Consider the following 19088-nt stretch of genomic DNA (forward strand, 5'->3'; position numbering starts at 1 on the left):
TACCGACGAGCTGCAAGCCGGAACAACTTCTGTCGTTGATGCTGGTTCACACCTAACACAAGAAATATCAGCTCGTTCGCCAAATCTATTCCCTCACCTGCATTGCTCCTGAAACACTCAACAACGCAGCTGAACCTCGCAGACTGCGCGCAGGAGATGCATCTCTCCCCGCGGCCCATCTCCTCCGTCGAGCCTGTCCTGCTATTCAAGGCATCGAGCCCGTTCTTGCATGTTACACTGACTCGCACTGAGACATGTCAAAACCCATGATCCTGATCGACGACGATACCTGCGACTGACATGCTGCTAACCGTGACGCGCAGACACGAGCGACGTTCGAAGCCGTTGCTGTTAAACAATCGGTAGGGCTGCACTAGCGTCCGCGTATTTCCCTTTTCGGACGAGCATGGTCTCGAGTTCTTCAGCGGAAGCCGCGTGATCAAGCAAGGGAACCGATGGGCTTCATGGCTAATTCCATATGCAACGCTAGCTGTGCGCCTGCATACTCCTTGGGGTGTTGATCGAGCACATTGCTAAAATGAGGTTTCGAGGAAGTGGAAGCAGGATCACTGAGAGTGGCCTCCCGTCATTATTTTGCATACTACACGCTGGAAAGAGGTATACCATCAGAAAGAGCCGGCCAGATTTTCAAGACAGGTAACACAAAACACCAGCCATCACTGCAAATCGTTGCATCGAGCAAAAAGAAAACCGTATTCTTCACAATCGTCACTAGGTTGCCGTCTCCCTCTTCTCCGGGGTATACAATGTGAGCCATGCCAACAATTCAATTACGGAGCCGCTGCAGATTCTATGCAGCGACGGGCCTCTCCTCTTCACGGCCCCTTGTCTCAGTGGCGACAGTAGATGGGGCGTCCTCCTCATCCTCCTCATCCTCGTAACCGTTACCCTGATGCTCGGAAGCCGGGATCCATAGTCCGGATTCCCTATTGTCGAGGGGCTGGTCTTGGTGTGAGAGATCAATGCCTTCGCCATGTTCACGACGGGCATTGCGGCGGCGCTGGGATAGGGTCCTAGCACGAGTTGATAGCTTAGCGGAGACGGCAGCGTTCTGTTGAACCCAGTTGGTCAGGGCATCCTCGCAGTCTTGAATGATACTAAAAACACATGTCAGCCAAGAACAGATGAAGAAAACTCGAGATAACCTACGCCTTGCTAGCTTCATAACCGTCATAGGCATTCCTTGTCTCGCCGGGGGTGACCGGGGTATCATCGATCAACTCCAAAAGATGCTTCCCATATCCAGCAATTATAGCCAACTTCTCGCAGTGCTCACGGAGAGCATCAAATTGGTATGTGAACGCAGCCTTGAGCTTCTCGCGAGTGATGTTGGACAATTGAGCTTCAGCAACAAGCGACTCGGCTTCGGCGCGAACAAGCTCCTGCTCAAGGACGACAATTTTAGGAGAGTTGGGCTCCTTGTACTTCAATTGCGCAATCTGGTCGGTGATCTTCTGTTTCCCTATTCTCATGTGTTAGGTATGTTGGTTTTGGATGTTGCACATGACGTACTGTCGCGACTGGGCTGAACCGAAGCTTCAATGTTACGAATGCTCTTAATCGTAACACGATACTGGTCGTAACGGTCCACAAATTGATCCTCAAGCTCTCCAATTTCGTAAATTAGGACACCCAACTTATCAGTAACATCAGAAACGTCATCGTCACATGCTTCGCCCCAAATGGATAGTTGTTGCTTGTAGGCGTCAGCGCTGGAGACCATAACTCCAGGTATACAGGAGGGCTTACAGCAACTTCCATTCGCTCCCTGCTGACAAGCTCCATGCTGCGCATGACGTTCTTCTCCATCTTAACTAATTGTGAAAGCTTCTTAGCGAGATCGGGACCGAAGGCACCGGCGGCACTTCTGCGGAAGGTGTGGCCTATACAGCGAACACATCGTTAGTATGAACAGTCATGAATGAAATAAGTCATGTATAAGTGAGTAAAGTCATGCGAGAATAGGTGTCGGTATGTCTCGTGTTGTTCTGTCGCAAACTCCGATCGAGTGGTCAAGAGTGCGGATTGACGACGGATATGTCGGACGAAGCTCTACTTTGATGCTCTAACCCCTTTACAATTAAATAAACCGAGTAACTCACCAATATTGGTTTTCCCGAAAAATCTGCCAGTTTTCGTTGACGAAACCGGAGGAGGGGGATTCTGAATCTGCGACGCCGTTGGGGCGCGCGATTGGCGCATCGAATACGTTCTATGCATCTTGCTATTGGGGCCTGAGTGTAAAAAGAAGAAATGAAGAGTTCCCTATTTCTCTAGGCAAAGGCGTAGAAGATGCGAACGCGAACAGGGCGAGGATGGGGGAGGTTTTTGTTTGTGAGTGTCGCAAGTGACGACAAGGCTTGATGACGTATAGACGAAACTCCCGCCAAGAACTTCGTTGCGCGGGAACGCAAACGCGCATCATCGCCATGTGCTTTCATGCATTGAGCACCCTGATCTTCATCGCTGCAGGGAAGGCTAAGACAACATAAGCTGCTCTCGAAGAAAGTTGGTTTGCAAGCTGCGTATTGCAACGGCATTCATCCGCTATTGCTCTACTAATATTTTTATTCGACCAGCTACCACTACTCTTAGTAATCCTCGCAATTAATACAACCACCTTTAAACTATTGATACAAGTCTCTGATCACTCGACGAGGTAATAATCATCATCCGAGATCCCGATGGGTTACTTTAGTAAGGCCAACGAGCTCTGATTATATATAGGATAAGTGGTCTATTTCACACGTGAAGTTAGGATTTAGCTTAGGGTGAGGTGGAATATATTTTACTCTAGCAATACATATACACTGCAAGTCAGATCAAGCATATACTCGTCGAATAGAAACGATGTCTTACTAGTTTTACATCGTAGATTACATGGCCTCATTACCTTGGTGCTTCGACCTCGACCTCACTAGCCACCGCCATCCCTTCACCAGCACCTAAGCCACTATCGCCTCCTCTACGTTCTTGCTGCCACCTTGTATTCCAATTCCTCTCTGCCCGGATCTGCTCAGCGAACACTCCGAGAAAATCTCCCGCTTGCCCAAGCCCTTGCCATTGCTGTTGACGGGGTGCTTCAAAGACCATGTCTTCTATGCGTGGGGTACGTGCGTGGTGGATCGCAACACCTGCGACTGTAGAGAAGAGAGCGGCAGAGAAGGCAAAGAAAGAAGAAACAAATAAGGAAGATGGCAGGGACGAAGCTGGTTTGGTATTAGAAGTGGACGTAGAGAATGGTGAGGGTTGGATGGTATGGCGACGGAAAGCGAGAGATACTAGAGGCATGCCGCTGAAGACCTCACGGGCAATAGTCGAAGCGATTGCTGTAAGTGACTTTGCGGGAATGGGATGCCACGGGAGGCGCATGCCCAGTTTGTGCCGTGTGCCGTCCAGCGTCGCATCGTTTCCTCGGTATGCATTGAGAGATAACACATCTGCAGCTTTAACTAGCCCATCACCGCCAAGGAGTTCTTCCCGTAATCGCCAAATGTATTTCACGACTCGCGGATACCGTGCTTGAATCGCTTCCTTCAGCCACGTTTGTGGGACGGGCGGGTACAACATTAGCGCTAGATACCCGAATGCCAGGCAATCTAGACTCGATGGCGCTTTTTCAGTGAGGAGATAATTCTTCTTGCTAAGGAGATCGGACAAGGGACTGAGAAAGTCGCTTGCAAGTGCATCAAGGCGGAATCTCGCTGCGTATACCGGAGAGCTGAGGAGACCCTGTATGCCCTTCTGCCGTCCTAGACTCAGAAGGCTAGGCTTACTTGTTCGGCTCTCGGATGGTAGGCCGGTGGCTTTCTTTGCAGCCTCATACTCTCTGCTCAGGTTTGGAGCACCAGTTTCGGGGCCTTCGAGCTCTGAGTTATCTACGTCCAGTCCGCCCAACCCTAAATGTGCAGTTCGCGCCTTAGCGGCTTCGCGATGCGCAGGCGGAATAGTATAGTTGGTATACCAGGGAAGGATAGCGGTGTATGCGGGTGCAGTAGTAGTGGAGTAATTCTCGAACGAGGAATAGAGCGAGAGGTCGAGGAGGGGTCGGGCGGTGCTTTGGATGAATGCCGAGAAGCTGTTAGAGGAGTGGATTAGTGGAAGGCCGAGAGGGATGCTAGGACTTTGAAAGAGCCCCAAGAAAGCACTCACGCAATTCTATCGGCAGTTTGAGAGGTTGTCAGCGAGGAGTCGAGGCTGTACGGTCTGGATGGAAGGGTTTGGAGATAGTCAACGATATGGTAGAAGTCACCTATCCAAGTCGAGCCATCACGGAGGGCAGGGAGTTCCTCTGGAGATTATTGTTAGTCTATTTGCGGAAGCGTTTTTATATTTTATTGGTATTAATTAATGTGCGATTGGGAATGGGGGATTTGAGAAGTCGACGCACGCACGATTTGGACTTGAAGTTTCGTGGTCAGCCACCACTACCCATTGCCCTTGTGGAACAGCGCGATTCAGATATGCAATCGCAGCAATACATTCGGCGTCTATTGAGGGGAGTCCGAATGCTGGACCCAACACATGGAGCTCTAGTACCATCCTAGGTGGTTGATCTTCGAGGATGAGGAATGCGCCTGCGAAAGGCGAGCAAGGAGGACTTGTTTGACTCGCAGCTCAGTGATTTGCTCGACGACTAAACTGTATCTGGATGCCCAATATGTTAGAGCGACGTTGCTGTTAGCGGAAATTGAGCTGTTGTGGTTCCTTTGAGTTCACCTCGGGGTGTCAAGCTCAAGCTCTGGAAATTATTATTTTATGTCTTGGCGTACCTCCTATGTCCGCTCATCAAGGTCGTCAGGGAGCCTCCAACACCGCTCCATCAACATTGGACTTTCAAAAATGGCACCTACACGTCGCTACCTTCGTATAACCAAACACTCCGTACTTGAAGTGCGCATCTACCTCGAGCGGCCATCGGATTCCGAAAGTTGGCTTCTGCGTCGGGATAATCCCGCTCTTCCGCGCGTTATTGAGGCTGTGCGTCCACTGGTATTACCGAAGCTGCGCGAGGAGAACGAGAGAGCTAGTGGGAGGGCAGGGGGTAGAGGAAAGAAGAAGGGAGTCAAGGATGTGGTTGTTGGAGGTATGTTCTATTTTTGCTCTTCGTAGAAGATGTTGGGCCCTAGAAGCATTTGCATACTACTTCGATACCAACCGAACTAAGCGCTGAAAAATGAGCTTATTTCGATAACAATCACCCTAACTAAAACTGATATTTCCTTAACAGACGAATTCGATGTGTCTATTTTCCTAACTGAGCTCTCTTCCCGTCACTCTCTTCTCACAAAACATAAGAGCTTCCAGGATAAGCCCCGCCTCCAAAGCAATTCGGGGAAGCTTACGGGTTGGCTTACTACTGGTACCAGCGAGCAGCCTGTCGAGGTGCCTGAAGACGACGATGTTCCAATGATAAGAGAGGAAGATAAAGAAGACGCTATCAACCTGGATGATATTCCAGAAACGAGCGGGGATGATGAGATTACGGAGTTCACGACTAGTCAGAAGCGCTTGAGGCGCAGTAAGCGTAAACGGCAGAATAGCCAGGAGGGTATATTCGTCGGGGATTCGGATGACTCAGCGGACTCCTTTCAAATGCAGAAAAGTCCACCAATGAAGCGCAGTAGGAGAGGCAAGGAAAGGGAAACGGATCCTACTATGGGTGAGGAGGGGGACGAGGATGAGGGTGGGGGGCTGGATGACGAGAAGAAACTAGGGCTGAACACATCCTACGATGGTTTCAGCATCTACGGCCGCATACTGTGCCTGGTTGTTAAGCGCAAAAGGACAAGGCCCACGGTTGGGGAGACCAAGGTGCCGATATCGAGTCAGCAGATGCTGGAGAACTGGGTTTCAACCCAAGCAGCCGCTGAGCAAGGAGACAGCGACGATGCGTAAGACCTATCGTATTTTGTCGCTTTAGAGGGTAACCGGGAATTAATACAGCTGATCTCTGGAGGTGCAAAAATAGCCACAGGGCTAGGGCGTTCCAAAGCCCTCTGTACCCCCGCTTGGACAATCGCCGGCCGTGCTTGGTCCCACGTGGCCGCACAGTCGAAATCGGCGATCTGTGTGGGGCCGGCCAGTTCTCTACCCTTTAGGGTTTAACTCGTGTGAGTGGATAATGCGGCTTATCGTGAGAAATATTTGAACGACTAGGGTATATGATTGATGAATCGGATGAAAAGCCAGAGTAGGGAGCTACAGGAGATCAGGAACCAACGTCAATCAACCTTCGGCGTTTGGCGAGCGAGAGACTCAAGCAGCCGCAAACAGCAAATTGTACTTCGGTAACATTGCAGGATGGCATGATAATACATGGCTCTTTTCTTCTTTCCTCAACAAAACTGCCCTTTTTTTTTTATTTTTATTTTGTCAGATGATGATGACCTGGATGCGGACAGACAGCCGTGAATGGCCGGGCCGGGCCCGTCAAAGTCCGCTGCCGTTTCTTAACACTCCAAGAAGCACTGTTAAAAGTCCATCAACCGAGACCGAATAATGACGACGGTATTGAAATGCCGGGTGCTGGGGGTTTTTCCCATTGTGGCTGTCCCTCGGCTTGGTATGAGTCCCTAGCGCACGCGCAAGCCACTGGCAAGGGAGGTGGAACGTGGCATTTCCAATAATTTTAAGATGCGGCTGCTAATTTATCAAGGTGGCGTGCTTGCATATGTCCCTTTCTCTTGCAGCATCTCATCAGCAGTCTAGAACTTTATTCTCGCTATGGTCTGTAGCGCATTGAAACGACCAAACTCTATGTATTGACAATAAGGACCCTTGACAGGGGGTGATTACGCATCAGACACGGCATGAGAGTCAATTGATAAATTCCGAGACCTGCAAAGCGCGCAGCGAAGGGTGAGCTAGCATGATGACTTGCAGCTGAGGCGCGGGACGCAGTGGTGATCGGATGACCTGATGCTTGAGAAAGTGCGCCGAGCACGAACTCTGTCTCCGCATATCCAAATTGCTGGAACGAGACACGGGTGCATCAGCAGCGACGGGTGGCCGCGGGAACTGAGTTAGAACAAGAGCAAAGCATTCCTTGTAACCAGATTGTGCGACCACAGGCAACGGCTATCGTGTTGTTGAGGTTGCTGACTCTGCGCGTCTGAGCAGTGTTTGCGGCCTCGCGGTGTTGCTCGGGGAGTTTTGACGTAGTTGGAACCCCTGAAGATCAGGTTCAGGTACAGGCACATGTACACCAGCAGCGTGTCACATTATAGCGCGCGCGAGGACTTGCACATCCCGCTATCTCAAACTTGACACTCATGGTTTCGGAAAATCCCCGGGGAGAATTATGGGAGTGACGATGTGCGATGGATGATGCGGTGTCGTGCCTAGGCGCAATCAAAAGGGCAACTCGAGCGCACCTCCACCGCAGCTTGCCCGTTCTCGCGTTGGGTGTGGCAGATGCTGTGGAATTGTGCGTTTCGAAAGGCACTGTGGCGTGATGGGGGATCCTAGCTCCCACGTGTGCGCACGCTCTGTTGGACTCTGGGCAGGCGGCACGCGCGTACTGTATCTGCAACCGGCTACCTAGGATCGACTAGGTTTGCGACTGGCCCGATGAAGCACGGAAGTTCCTGTTGTCTGGAATTTTGGGCGTGCGAGGGGGTGGGCCAGCTGCTGGTCGCCGCTAACCGCCTTCCATGCGAACCACCATGCTCTGCTGAGATTCCCTCGCCCCTAGGGTTGCCCGGCGTGGCTGGCGCGTTGACACCGGTCAGACGAATCGATTAAGCAGGTCCACAGGGAGCTCAGTGATATCGAAATCGGTCGCCTAGCGAAGCTTGACCATGGCAAGCCGGCAAAATACGAGCGAGGCAGTGAGGCAGCAAGGTCGAGAACCGCTGCCTCCCATCTGCTCTGCAAAGGCAATCCCAGAGACGGCCCCCCGCACAAACCTGAAGAATTTTCAGAGTCATGCAGGACCGAGGCCCCCTCCAAGCATGACTAAACTTCCCCCTAGGTGTCGTAGATGGAGGAGAAGGGGCGGTGGAGCGACGGCAATTTCCACCCGGGGAGACGAAATGGAACGCCGGGAGAAGAACGGCAGAATACGCCGTGCAAACGCCCGATTTGTGCAAGGAAAGTGGGCTCAGCAAGCGATCGCCCAGAGCATGCCGACCAGGCCCAAGCAGGCCCAGGTAGGCCGCCGCACGCTGCAAAAAGTTGCCCGTTTGCTCTCTTTGCCACGCCGGAGCGGGCGATGGCTGGCTCCGGCTGCGCTGGGTGGTCCGCCTTTCAGTACCATTCTGAGACAGGAGAGGGTGGTGATCCCTGCCTGTTCCTGACTGACAAGCAACGACCTCGAGGCAGGCCCGCCGTGCAGCGCGCTTTGTTGCGGAACGATGGCCGCGGCGCATGGCAGCATGGCAGCATCGTACCATGGCAGCAAGCCTCATCGCCCTGGATCATTCATACTTATCATCGGTGTTCCCTGCTAACGCGCCGCGACGATACTAAAGTGCTGACTGTGATGTCACCGCAGGGCCGCCAATGCCCACATAACGATAGCAGTGTGTATGGCGAGGCACGGCCTGCATCGCGCCGCGGCGGCAGTGGATCAGCATGGTCTTCGTCTTGTCACGAGGCCGGTGAAACATCACAGAACAAGCTCGTCTCCGTGTTTTGTTCCCATTCATTCCGGGACGAGCGATGTTTTTGGCTTATGCACGGTTCAGGGAGTCGACCTTGGCTGCCTTCAGCCCTTTGCTGCTCAGGCCCCGCATAACAGCCCAAGCCGTCTCCTTTTCCACGGTCTGATGCCTCAGCTCACCGCTATGGCCACGCCAGCTTATTACACCATCGTTCAAGGCAGGCTGACCGAATATGACAATTTCTTGCGGCTGCAGCACCAACATAAATACCTCGCTCCCCGTCCGGCCCCCTCACTGCCCTCTGTTTCATCACAAACTCGGACACGCTACTTTCAAGTACATTGTGGAAGCGCCTCAGATATTTATATCTAATACATCCAAACTACTATCCGCCATCCCCAGTAACCGCACAACTCGCACAACTCCTACAGCCTACTCTCAACCAAAGCGCCTCTCCTCACTTTGACAGCCTCGATACCCACCGGTACGGTCTGGTCCTACTCAATTGCAATCGACAACCGCATTCATGATGTCTACTGCCAACCTTCCTCCTTGCCCCGGCCCACCACCTACCCGACCTCTTCCTCCGGTGCCGACCAAATAAGTGGGCCTTTTCCCTGGTTATGAACTCGTCAATTCTACATCGCTTCAATCCCATCGGCGTTGGCACATCGTCACTAATTCTCACCTTTGCTCGACCTGGATACTCCCATTAAATCATGGTCTCCGGTCCATCTGTATCTGTCCTCTATTGCTCGTACAGCCCAGCGTTTCAGCGCTGCGAGCAACACTCTTCGCCTGTTATGTCGCAAGCTCGCAATCAATAAACTCCCTAATTTGAAAGTCTGAAGGGCCAGCTCCAACTGCAAGAAAACAAAGGCAGCTCCCGAAACTTGGAAAGCAGGCGATCTTGCTAAGTGTTGTGCCGCATTGATGCATTTGCATTTGCATTGCGACTACGATCGATATTGGGTCTCATGATTGGCTATATCTCCTGCAGGACATCCCTGCAGCAGCTGTCACACGTCCACCTCCACCAAATTTTGCCGGAGAAGCAGCCAAGCACATTTCCACGCAGCTTTCGCATCTGCATCACAGCCTTACTCGCTGCATATCATCGATGCTGCCTTGCCTGCTTATTCTCTCTAGCGGTTCATCGTCCCGGTGGACGGCCAATCACTGTCTTCGTTTACCGCTGCTATAGCCTTGCATCAGCTTTATCTCTGACTCAACTTTCTTTGTCTGACTCTTTCTTGTCCTTGAACACCCGCTGGCTCGGATGCAAGGATGCATTAGGTTGCGTTGAAGGCCGGAGGGGAGGCCTAGTTTTCTTTTCGGACCCCACACAGTCTTGTAATACATCAGCGACTTTTTGGATCCTTGTTTTCACTGCCACTTTCTGCTTTCTGCATCAGCTGGCGCGAGGGATGGATCTACCTGGCAGATTGAGTGAATTGGGCCATATCGGAGTTTTTATCGTCGGATGGGAAAACGTGGAAAATACCCCAAACTTGTCTATTTTTGGTCTGAACGCCGCGATTTACCCCTCCATGACCCCGCCTATTATAGCTATTAGTAACCACGAAAATAATTATATAATGAGACATAGAAATGCCTATCCATCGCAATTTCCTCTTTCCGCCAATAAAGTATCATGATAGTGGCGTGTACCTGTTGCAACCTCACAGCCTATTACCCAAGTCTCCTCGTGACTTGTCGCAAAAGCTTACATCCCTGCAAGCTCCTTGCAAAACTCCAACGTCAGCCAACATCGTGAAGTTCCAGACGCGATATTAAAGTGGACGGGGCGTAAACCTTTCCAACCTCAAATCAGCGCAATCGTCCAGCTCATCTAACGAAACTTGCTCAAAATGCTCAAACCCCCATGCCCCACCCACGCCTCATATCGTGCATCTAAAGTGCATAACCCAAACCTGGCCGAGACCGCAGCGTAACTCACGATACCTGAAAGCAGACTTCACCGGAATGCGTGCCGCGCATATTGCGCTTCTCGCACACACGCACCTCGGGTCCTTTCGGTTCTAGTTATCTGTCTACTAAGCTGCCTCCTCCGCAACTAGCACACTCCTTACTCGTACCTGATCCATTACCAATACAGTCCCCTGCTAGACCTTGCATGCAGGGCATGAAGATCAGCCTCAACCCTGCTCAATCTCAACTTACCCAGCAAAGTGACCCCCACGCCTATGCCTCACAAGCCCCCGTCTTTCATCTCGCGTGGGATGTTGACCACACCATCTGGCGTTGTTTGCGAGTCATGAGCAGCATGGTGTTGGGCCCCTGATGGCGGTACCCAATGCTATCCTGTACCTGCCGGCACGTACCGCCGTTAGGAGCCGGGCTCGTGGTAAGTTATGGCTTAACCCAAGATCCCGAGGCGTTGCTGTCATCTGTCGAGAGAGCCCAATGTTCCACAATCACATACGCCAGAAGGAGTGCTAGATTCCTGGCGATTTATTGGGCGGCTGCCGCTATGCGCGGGGTGCCCGAAATCCAATACTCCCCAGGCGTAGTACATCGTGACCTGCTCGCAACGTCTAATGGCCCGCCCCGAATCGGGTAAGCAGAGCATGTTTAGCTTTATGCGACCAGTCAACCCTCAATATCAACGTCGTGCTAGGGAAGGATTGGAATTTTCGTTTCAGCTATGCCGCCATCCCCCGCCCTTCAGCTTCGATAACACAGGGCCACGCAACCATTGCAACCATTGCACCCATACCGGCTGGAAAACTCCACTGATCAGCACTACCATGACTATCATGAGCCGCCCGAAATCATCCAGGCTGGCCAGCACGCGACCGAGTATGCGCCCGTTCTTCAAGGTATTGCATTGGCCTGCCGCTATCAATCACAGCTTACGGAGCGCACCGTTAAGTGTTATACTAGCTAGTATAACAAACCTAAGCTGATGCGCTAACCAACCTCAGCCAAGGCTCTCCGCCTTTTCTTAACGCGCAAACCGGCGACGCAAATACGTCAAAAGCTGACCCGAATGCTCGGGAAACCTTTCTAACAGAACAGTTTAACACAAAACGTCTTGACAGGATTTTTATCAGCGCAAGCTTAAAGTTCGACTTCCCCTGTCGCCTGGCCTAAAGCGTGGTGCGCCAAGCGAATGAAGTTCGCAGATGTGCCGTCCCACCTCCCAGAAAAAAAACACAGTGTGACGCCAGCATCCCGGGCGCCAACTCAAATCTCATCACATCACATTTCCCATCACGGGGACCTCAAGCACACGTTTTCTGAAAGCCACCAGCACTGCTTTTGTGCATGTGATGGACTTTGAGACAGGGCAGTCCTGCGTTTCGACTATACTAATTTCAGGCCCGGTGTTTAAAGGCGGAAGATTGGAGGAGCGGCACGGGCAGTGCCGTAGCGCCTCACACATAGAATTTTCTCTCACCGCTCTCGGGAGTACAACACTCCGAAGGGGCCGGGAAGTGCCGCATCTTGTCGTAGAATACCTATAACGTTGGTGATGGTCGTTTGTCCAGCCTGAGCGGAAAAAGTATGTGGCGTAGGCTTGTGGGGATTGCGGGAAGTTACTTTAGACGAAGCTATCGACAGATGAAAAAAGTAATAGGAGGAGATGAACCGCAGCAAAGTCAAGAAAAGAGCTTGGAATGTGGTTCCTTAGAGGAGAGACGGTGGGTCCTAGCGTAGGAATGTCTCTCTAGCCTTGAACTAAAGGTTTCATTGTAAAATGAGAAGGCACAAAATGATTGCTCGTTGCACATCAGTTGTATCAGTACGCGAAGGGCCGCATCTCCATACTCAGAAGAAGAGAGGATTTGCTCTTATCATGACGTCTATGAAAGCTAATTGAGAAAGCTGGCTTAGTCTTAGATGTCGCTCATATTTTCAAAGTGGAAAAGAAACCCTATCTTTCCTTCTTCACTATCTTGACGGTAAGTTCTTCTCAACATGTAGCGGCTGGCATGCTTCATTCCCCTTGTCTCGATCGTTTACGTCTCGCGTCAAGTATTGCGAAAGCTCATTCGCTCAGTCCACGCTTCCTTGAACGAAAGTGTCTTCAATCTTACAATAATCAACAAAGCTTGGCTGCCTTAAAGTCTGTAGCATTTCGAACACACTCGGTTATAGAGCAGCTGCTGTGATCTATGAGTCGATGTCACTCAATAAGAGTGGCTTTGCACATTGTGTCGTGTTATCAGAGTTAAGTAGGGTTAGTATTAACTTCTACAGTCTAAAATGCGATTCATAAGTCATGGGCCAGGCAGACCGACCTATCGTTAACTAAACCAAGGTCTTATCAGTGATGTCACTGGTCTGGTTGAAGTTTTGGTTGGTTGGTTGGTTACGCTTCCAAAATCGCAACCGGTTGGAGCTTTTTTTGGCTTGCGATTGGTTGGTTATAGAAAATTCCGCTTAACCGGTTAACCACCTAAACCAATTAAGTTAGTATAGAGCCTTGGTGTTAAGATTTTGGGTAAGGGCGCCACGTATAACAAGAGCTAGAGCCATTTAACTATTAAAGTTTACCCCCTTACTAACTTAAGAGCCTATTTATACATTACGTCCTTATTACGTCGCCCTTATTGCTTTATCCTTATTGCTAATTGCCCTTATTTCTACCTACCGTTAACTTAATAAAGGCCTTTATTTTAACTAGTCAATTATCGCGTAGTAGAGGTAGTAGTTTTATAGGTAGTAGCCGCTCTACGGGTAAGGCTCCTGCCGTCCCTAAAAAGCGCGCCTATTAGTCTTCTTAAAGTTAAAAAAGAAAGCGTTAAAAGATAAAGCTAGATAAAGCTCCGGTGGAGCCTCTTACCTATTATAAAATTAAGTCTAACTTCGCGCCAGAGCCTATAATAAGCTAGGCCTCTTAATAAAAGCGATTTAAAGTCTATAGCTAATAGTATAAGTATTATAATAAGGTTATAAGGAAGCGTGGAGGCTATATAAAGAAGTTATATATATAGGAGGAAGAGAAGGGATATATAATAGTTTACAAAGCTATAGGCGTTTAATATTACTACTACTGCTACCACCTAGATTAGAAGAAGGACCTAAAGTATAAGCCTCTTAGTAAGTCGCCCTACTCTTATATAGATATTAACTAATTTTAGGATAGCGCTTAATAGTAATTTAACAGTATTAGGCTATTGGAAACGGTCCTATTGCATTAATTACTATAGTAAAATAATTCCCCTTAAAGGCGCAATTATAAAATTTGTTAAGCAGTAGGATTATATTTAAAAGGCTTAGTTTAAAGCTTTTAAGCTTCTACTAATTTAATGGCTCGTATACTATTACGTTACATTTTACTAGATTAAAAACGCCTATTTTATTAAATTAATTTAGCATATAAATAAAAGCCTTACTAAATTGCTTTTTACGCGAAATATAGTACGTAAATAGGTAATAGGAGAGTTTAAAAAATAGAAGAAATAACTATAGGAGGACTTATACCAAGCTTAATTAAGTATTTATTTATCCTTTAACTTATAGATATTACCAAATTACTACGCTATTATAATAATAGTTACCTATTATATTAATTGCGATAGAGTACGCTAGGTAAAGCTTCTTAGATTATAATAGCTAGAGGGAAAGTATAGCGGCGCTAATATAGCCTAGATAGTTCTTAATATAATTAGTAAGTATAGAATTAGTAGTTATTTTAGGTATTTTATGCTTAATAACGCGTTAAGTAATAATATAGCTATTAACTTAATTCTTAAAACTCTCTACCCCTAAATAATAGCTAAGTAGCGGAAACATTATTATATTTAGTATTTTAGCTATATAGTTAACTTAGCTACCTAGGCCTTTTTTCTAGGCAAAACTACGGATACTACTTTAGAGGAGCTTAAGTTGGCGTATAGTAGGCGGAATTTTAACGCTATTACGGCAATTTAGAGAAAGTAAGGAGCGCTTAGTTAACTATATAATATAATAAGGTATATTAGGATTGTCGCTATAGCGTTATAAGGAGTTTAAGAGAATTATAATTAGTGGAGAGTGGGTAGAGTTTAATTAGCTTAAGGTAAGTCCTATTACTGCCTCTCTATAACGTAATAAGATAGGAGTTTAATTAAGTATAGCGCTAGATTATCTATTTCCCTAGGCTATCTGTAACCGACTACCGGACCTTGCATATTACCCTGTTTCACCTGCGTCAGCACTACCCTCGTATGTCTNNGATACGTTNGANATGAGTNATNGGNTNCGGAGTTNGGGGTCTACTTTCATGTATTTATACCACTTGATTTCCATAGATTTACAATTAAGTTGCTCGTTCAATACCCACACTGCAAAGCTTACACTATCTATAGTCGCAATATTATTAATATTCTAACTTTTTACTCTATAGTTAATTTAAAGCAATTTAACCCAGTGGAACTTGTACTTTAGCTCTATTATATATACTATTAACTATAAATAACGTATCTAAAACTTCTATAATAACTATATACTAAAACGCGGCAAAGGTATAGAAAATAACACCCTTATAAATTACCACTGGTTCCTACTTAAAAAGCTCTTATTTGTACTATAACCCTTCTATAAGGTAACTATATATAGCTAGGGCCATAAATATACGCTTTACCGCTGGTTTACTATAATAGATTAGCTTTTTAGATATCTATTTAATATAAAGAAAGATTTTAAAGAACTATAAGAGAAGTATAGTAATAGTAAGAAATACACCTACTTAGAAGCTTTAGCTTTTACTTTATAGGAGAAGTATAAGTAATACTATAAGTATGCGGATAAGAGCGCTGCCTATTATACTGCGCAAGTTCTTTTTCCAGATAAGAAGTAGGTGTAGTTTAAGTAATAATTTAAGGGCAATAAAAAGAGGAAATATTGGCTTTATAGCAACCCTAAGAATCCTAAAGATCTTAGTATATAAGGCCTTATAAAGAAGCTCTAGTAGGAGGAATATAAAGGTAAATATACCACTATAGCCGCTTAGCAGTTATTTACTACAGAGTATACACCTAGCGAGACTTTTAGTAGGCTATATTTATATAAGTAAGTTAAATATATACCCCTTATAAAAGCTAACGCCTACTAAAGCTATATATAAGTAGAGCTGGAACCTAATTTAGATCCTCTGGCTTATTAAAATTTGCTATATTTCTTATAGCTAAAGCTTACCTAATTTACTCTTAATATACTAGCTATATTACTTATAAGCGCTAAATATAAGAGAGTATTTAGCTCTGTAAAACACCTTATTACTAACTTTTATAATTATCTTAAAGCTAATATTGTTAAAGTAAATAAGTGCTTAAAGTCCTAGTATGGGCGCCTAAAGCCTAAGGCCTTTTAGTAAGGCGTTAATATTACGGACGCTTTAAGTACGATGTTACGACTACTAAGAGAGGAGTCGGAAGAAGCTAGTTGGTTAATACAAGCACGGTTTAGGATAGAACTGGTAGAACTATGTAACGAAGAGTGGTAAGCAAGTCATATAATGTTATACGTAGTATACGCAGTATACGTATTATACGGCCATATACAATACGTATAACACGTACATTACGTATAAGAAGGATTTTATAGGAGTACAGTTATATATTTAAGGACCCTTGGTCCCTACCTAGATAGTTCCTTCTTTATAGTAATTCTCAGAATATAATTGGAGTTAATCTATTAGGCAACTACTCCACTAGTTATTATTACGTTATTAACTTACTTGCAATACCTATATACCTAGCCTATTAACGAGTCCACCGTAGTTCCTACTATAAGGCTCCGTTACACAATTACTACCACAGTTACGGTTTTAATAAGTCGAACAATATACTACCAAAAGCAGCCACTATAACGCTATTAACGGCGGCAACTACTTTAAAATTAGGAAACGACATTAGTATGGCGGACACTAACTTATAACAACCTATAACGGTAGGATAGTTATAAGAGATAGTTAACTAGCTAACAGAAAATAATACGACACTTAAAAATAGGATTAATAGGATAGGAGTAGTAAAGATTAAGCTACTATTAATTAAGAGATTAAAGTTTAAAGGATTCCTTACGTAAATATACTTTAAGGTTTTATAAGAGGGAGCTAAGCTACTAACACCTATAAATTAAGTAGCGTATATAGGATTATTCTTATTAGGAAGAGCACTTAAATAGTTTAAGCCTTACCTTATAGAGATATAAGTAAACAGAATAACGACTATAAACTAAGAAGTATAGTTTATATTCTTAAGTTAGGGAGGGTTCGCGGAGCAACTTATATAAATATTCGGAGATTTAGAGGCGATAACCATAGCGGAAGAAAAACTCTAAAGCATTATGCAACGAACCTTAGTAATTAAGTACACAACGCAGTTCTAAACGCTAGTAATATAAGTTAAGTAAAATAATAAGGCGCTTATAGCACAGTATAAATAGGGACTTAAGGCTAAAGTCTAGGATGTAATTATCCTAATGGAAGATGCGGACACCCTAAGGGAACTAATAAATTAAGTAATAAAGATTAATAATAGGATCTACTAAAGGGAACAGATTAAGAAGGGTTAGGATAGAGTTTTATAGTTATATAAGATATAGAGCACGCAATAACTAAAGCTAAGTTAGAAACTATAGTATAGCACAGAGCTAATAGACTTAAGTAGTACTAAAGAAACCTATAAGAGATGGAGTAAGAAACTATAAAAACTTAAAGGTTAAGGATTAAGTAATTACAGAACTAAGGAGCATAGGCTAAACCAGGGATCTTAGCAGCAGAAGACGTTTAAGCGGACTTTATAGCAAAGTTAATAGTTTAAAGACGGAGCTTATATAAATTACAGAAAATAGGGTTATTTCGCTAGAGACTATAGAGCTGGTTAGAGTTACTATATAGTAAGGGGAACTAGACTAATAGTATATAATACATACGTATAGAGGGACGATAATGTACTACAAGGAATAAAAGAATGTTTAATTAGAAGTTTTGCGTTCTATTATAATAACACATGCTAAATTTATAAAGACGCTAAGTATAGTGTAAGCTATTAGCTATAAGAGCTAGAGTTAAAAGAACTTAAGGGAACTAAAGAGTTAGATAAAGAATAAAATTAACTCTATAAGCTAAATTAAGATATTACAGTAACGTGCGGATAAAGATTAGCAATAATAATAATGGAGTTAGAGTACTTATTAATTAACAGCGACGAGGATAGTAAAGGAATTAACTGGGGGTATTTAAACCTTAATAACACAATAGAAGTAGAGACTAAGACCACTATAAAGCAAGGTTTAGTAACGGGTATTATAATACCATTAGATACGGCATCCATTGCTTTATAAGACGGAAGGAGTAATATCTAAAAACGATTAAGTAAGTAGACGACTGCTAGTGCTAGCTTACTACTTAATAAAGGTAAAAGGCCAAAGGCTTAAGATTCTTAAGACGAGATAAGGTATGCTTAGGGACCTATAATAAACAACAACTAATAGAGCAGAGCAACAGCTTAGTTTAGTAATATATAAATAAGCTTAGAACGAAGTTTCCTAAAGGCATAAGACTCTTAAGACGAGATAAGTAAGATTTAAGACTCTTAAGACGAGATAAGAATACTAGTAAAGCCTAGTTAAACTAAGGCTAGAACACAGCTTAAGATAGAAGTAAGCTTAGGATTAAAGAATCTAAGGAACTAAGAATTCGGAGTACGAATAAGGACACCTATAGGTAAGAGGTAAGAGGCTTCGCTATAGATTAGAGAATCTATAATATAAATAGTAATTAGACTAAAAGACAGATATATAAACCTAAAGGATTTACTAGTAGAATATAGTGTTTAGACTAAAGATTAAAAAGTTAATACCGCGATTAATAAGTAAGGGAGCTTTAAGGATTTAATTACGAGATATAAGCAACAAGAAACTATAGACGAGTTTAGAGCAAGAATCCTTATATAGTAAGAAAAGAAACTAGATATAAGATCTAGCACACTAGGTTGTATATAAAATAGAGCACTAGTATAAAGAATTACTAATGGGCTAAGAACGGGCACGCTAAGAGCTAAGTAGCTTACCGAACTAGAATAAGAAGAGGATCTAGGGATTCTAACTAGGTTTAAGGAACGGCATATAAAAGGCTGTTATAATGCAGTAATAAGAAGATACTTCCTTACGGACAAGCCGTATATACTCTAGCAGCTGTACTAAAAGTGGTATAGGCAACGATATAATAATAAGTGGGAAGATTTCTATATATAGTTAGACGAAAGAGTTATCTAAGACCACCTAATTACGGAAAAAGCAATAAATTATATCAAGGGAGCCTTAATTATAACGTTAAAAAATCTAAAGGAATAATTAGAGAACTGGAGAAGCAATAAACGTATCTTAGTACCTGCGAATAAGGTCACAATGTTCATATTAATATAATAAAGGTTTAAACTTAAAGATAAAGACAAGTTAAGAGTTAACCTAAAGCACTTAGTACACTATACGCTATTATAGATT

The 19088-nt window shown here is 45.2% G+C and overlaps 4 protein-coding genes across 4 annotated transcripts; 1 reads left to right on the plus strand and 3 right to left on the minus strand.

The window, feature by feature from the left end:
• Positions 1–390: 390 nt before the first annotated feature.
• Positions 391–2241, minus strand: K441DRAFT_710166 (uncharacterized protein; the record flags this gene model as incomplete). Its single annotated transcript, XM_067653881.1, has 5 exons — positions 391–1118; positions 1171–1483; positions 1534–1717; positions 1771–1904; positions 2124–2241. The coding sequence occupies 5 exons, from the start codon at positions 2239–2241 to the stop codon at positions 812–814; spliced, it is 1056 nt and encodes a 351-aa protein (XP_067510274.1). The 3' UTR covers positions 391–811.
• A 548-nt stretch (positions 2242–2789) lies between these two features.
• Positions 2790–4818, minus strand: K441DRAFT_650249 (uncharacterized protein). Its single transcript, XM_067647004.1, has 3 exons — positions 4416–4818; positions 4174–4312; positions 2790–4099 (listed from the first exon to the last, which is right to left on the minus strand). Exons 1-3 carry the CDS (start codon positions 4561–4563, stop codon positions 2911–2913), a joined length of 1476 nt encoding a protein of 491 aa, XP_067510275.1. The 5' UTR covers positions 4564–4818; the 3' UTR covers positions 2790–2910.
• A 45-nt stretch (positions 4819–4863) lies between these two features.
• On the plus strand, positions 4864–5919 carry K441DRAFT_533273 (uncharacterized protein; the record flags this gene model as incomplete). The annotated part of the gene is made up of 2 exons (XM_067642272.1): positions 4864–5100; positions 5203–5919. 2 exons carry the CDS (start codon positions 4864–4866, stop codon positions 5917–5919), a joined length of 954 nt encoding a protein of 317 aa, XP_067510276.1.
• A 1733-nt stretch (positions 5920–7652) lies between these two features.
• K441DRAFT_710190 (uncharacterized protein) lies at positions 7653–8342 on the minus strand (the record flags this gene model as incomplete). Its single annotated transcript, XM_067653882.1, has 1 exon — positions 7653–8342. A coding segment is annotated over one exon (558 nt), but the record flags the coding sequence as incomplete, so codon positions are not given.
• Positions 8343–19088: the final 10746 nt, after the last annotated feature.

The sequence above is a fragment of the Cenococcum geophilum genome, assembly GCF_001692895.1.
Source record: "Cenococcum geophilum 1.58 unplaced genomic scaffold K441scaffold_1, whole genome shotgun sequence".
NCBI classification, from domain to species: domain Eukaryota; kingdom Fungi; phylum Ascomycota; class Dothideomycetes; order Gloniales; family Gloniaceae; genus Cenococcum; species Cenococcum geophilum.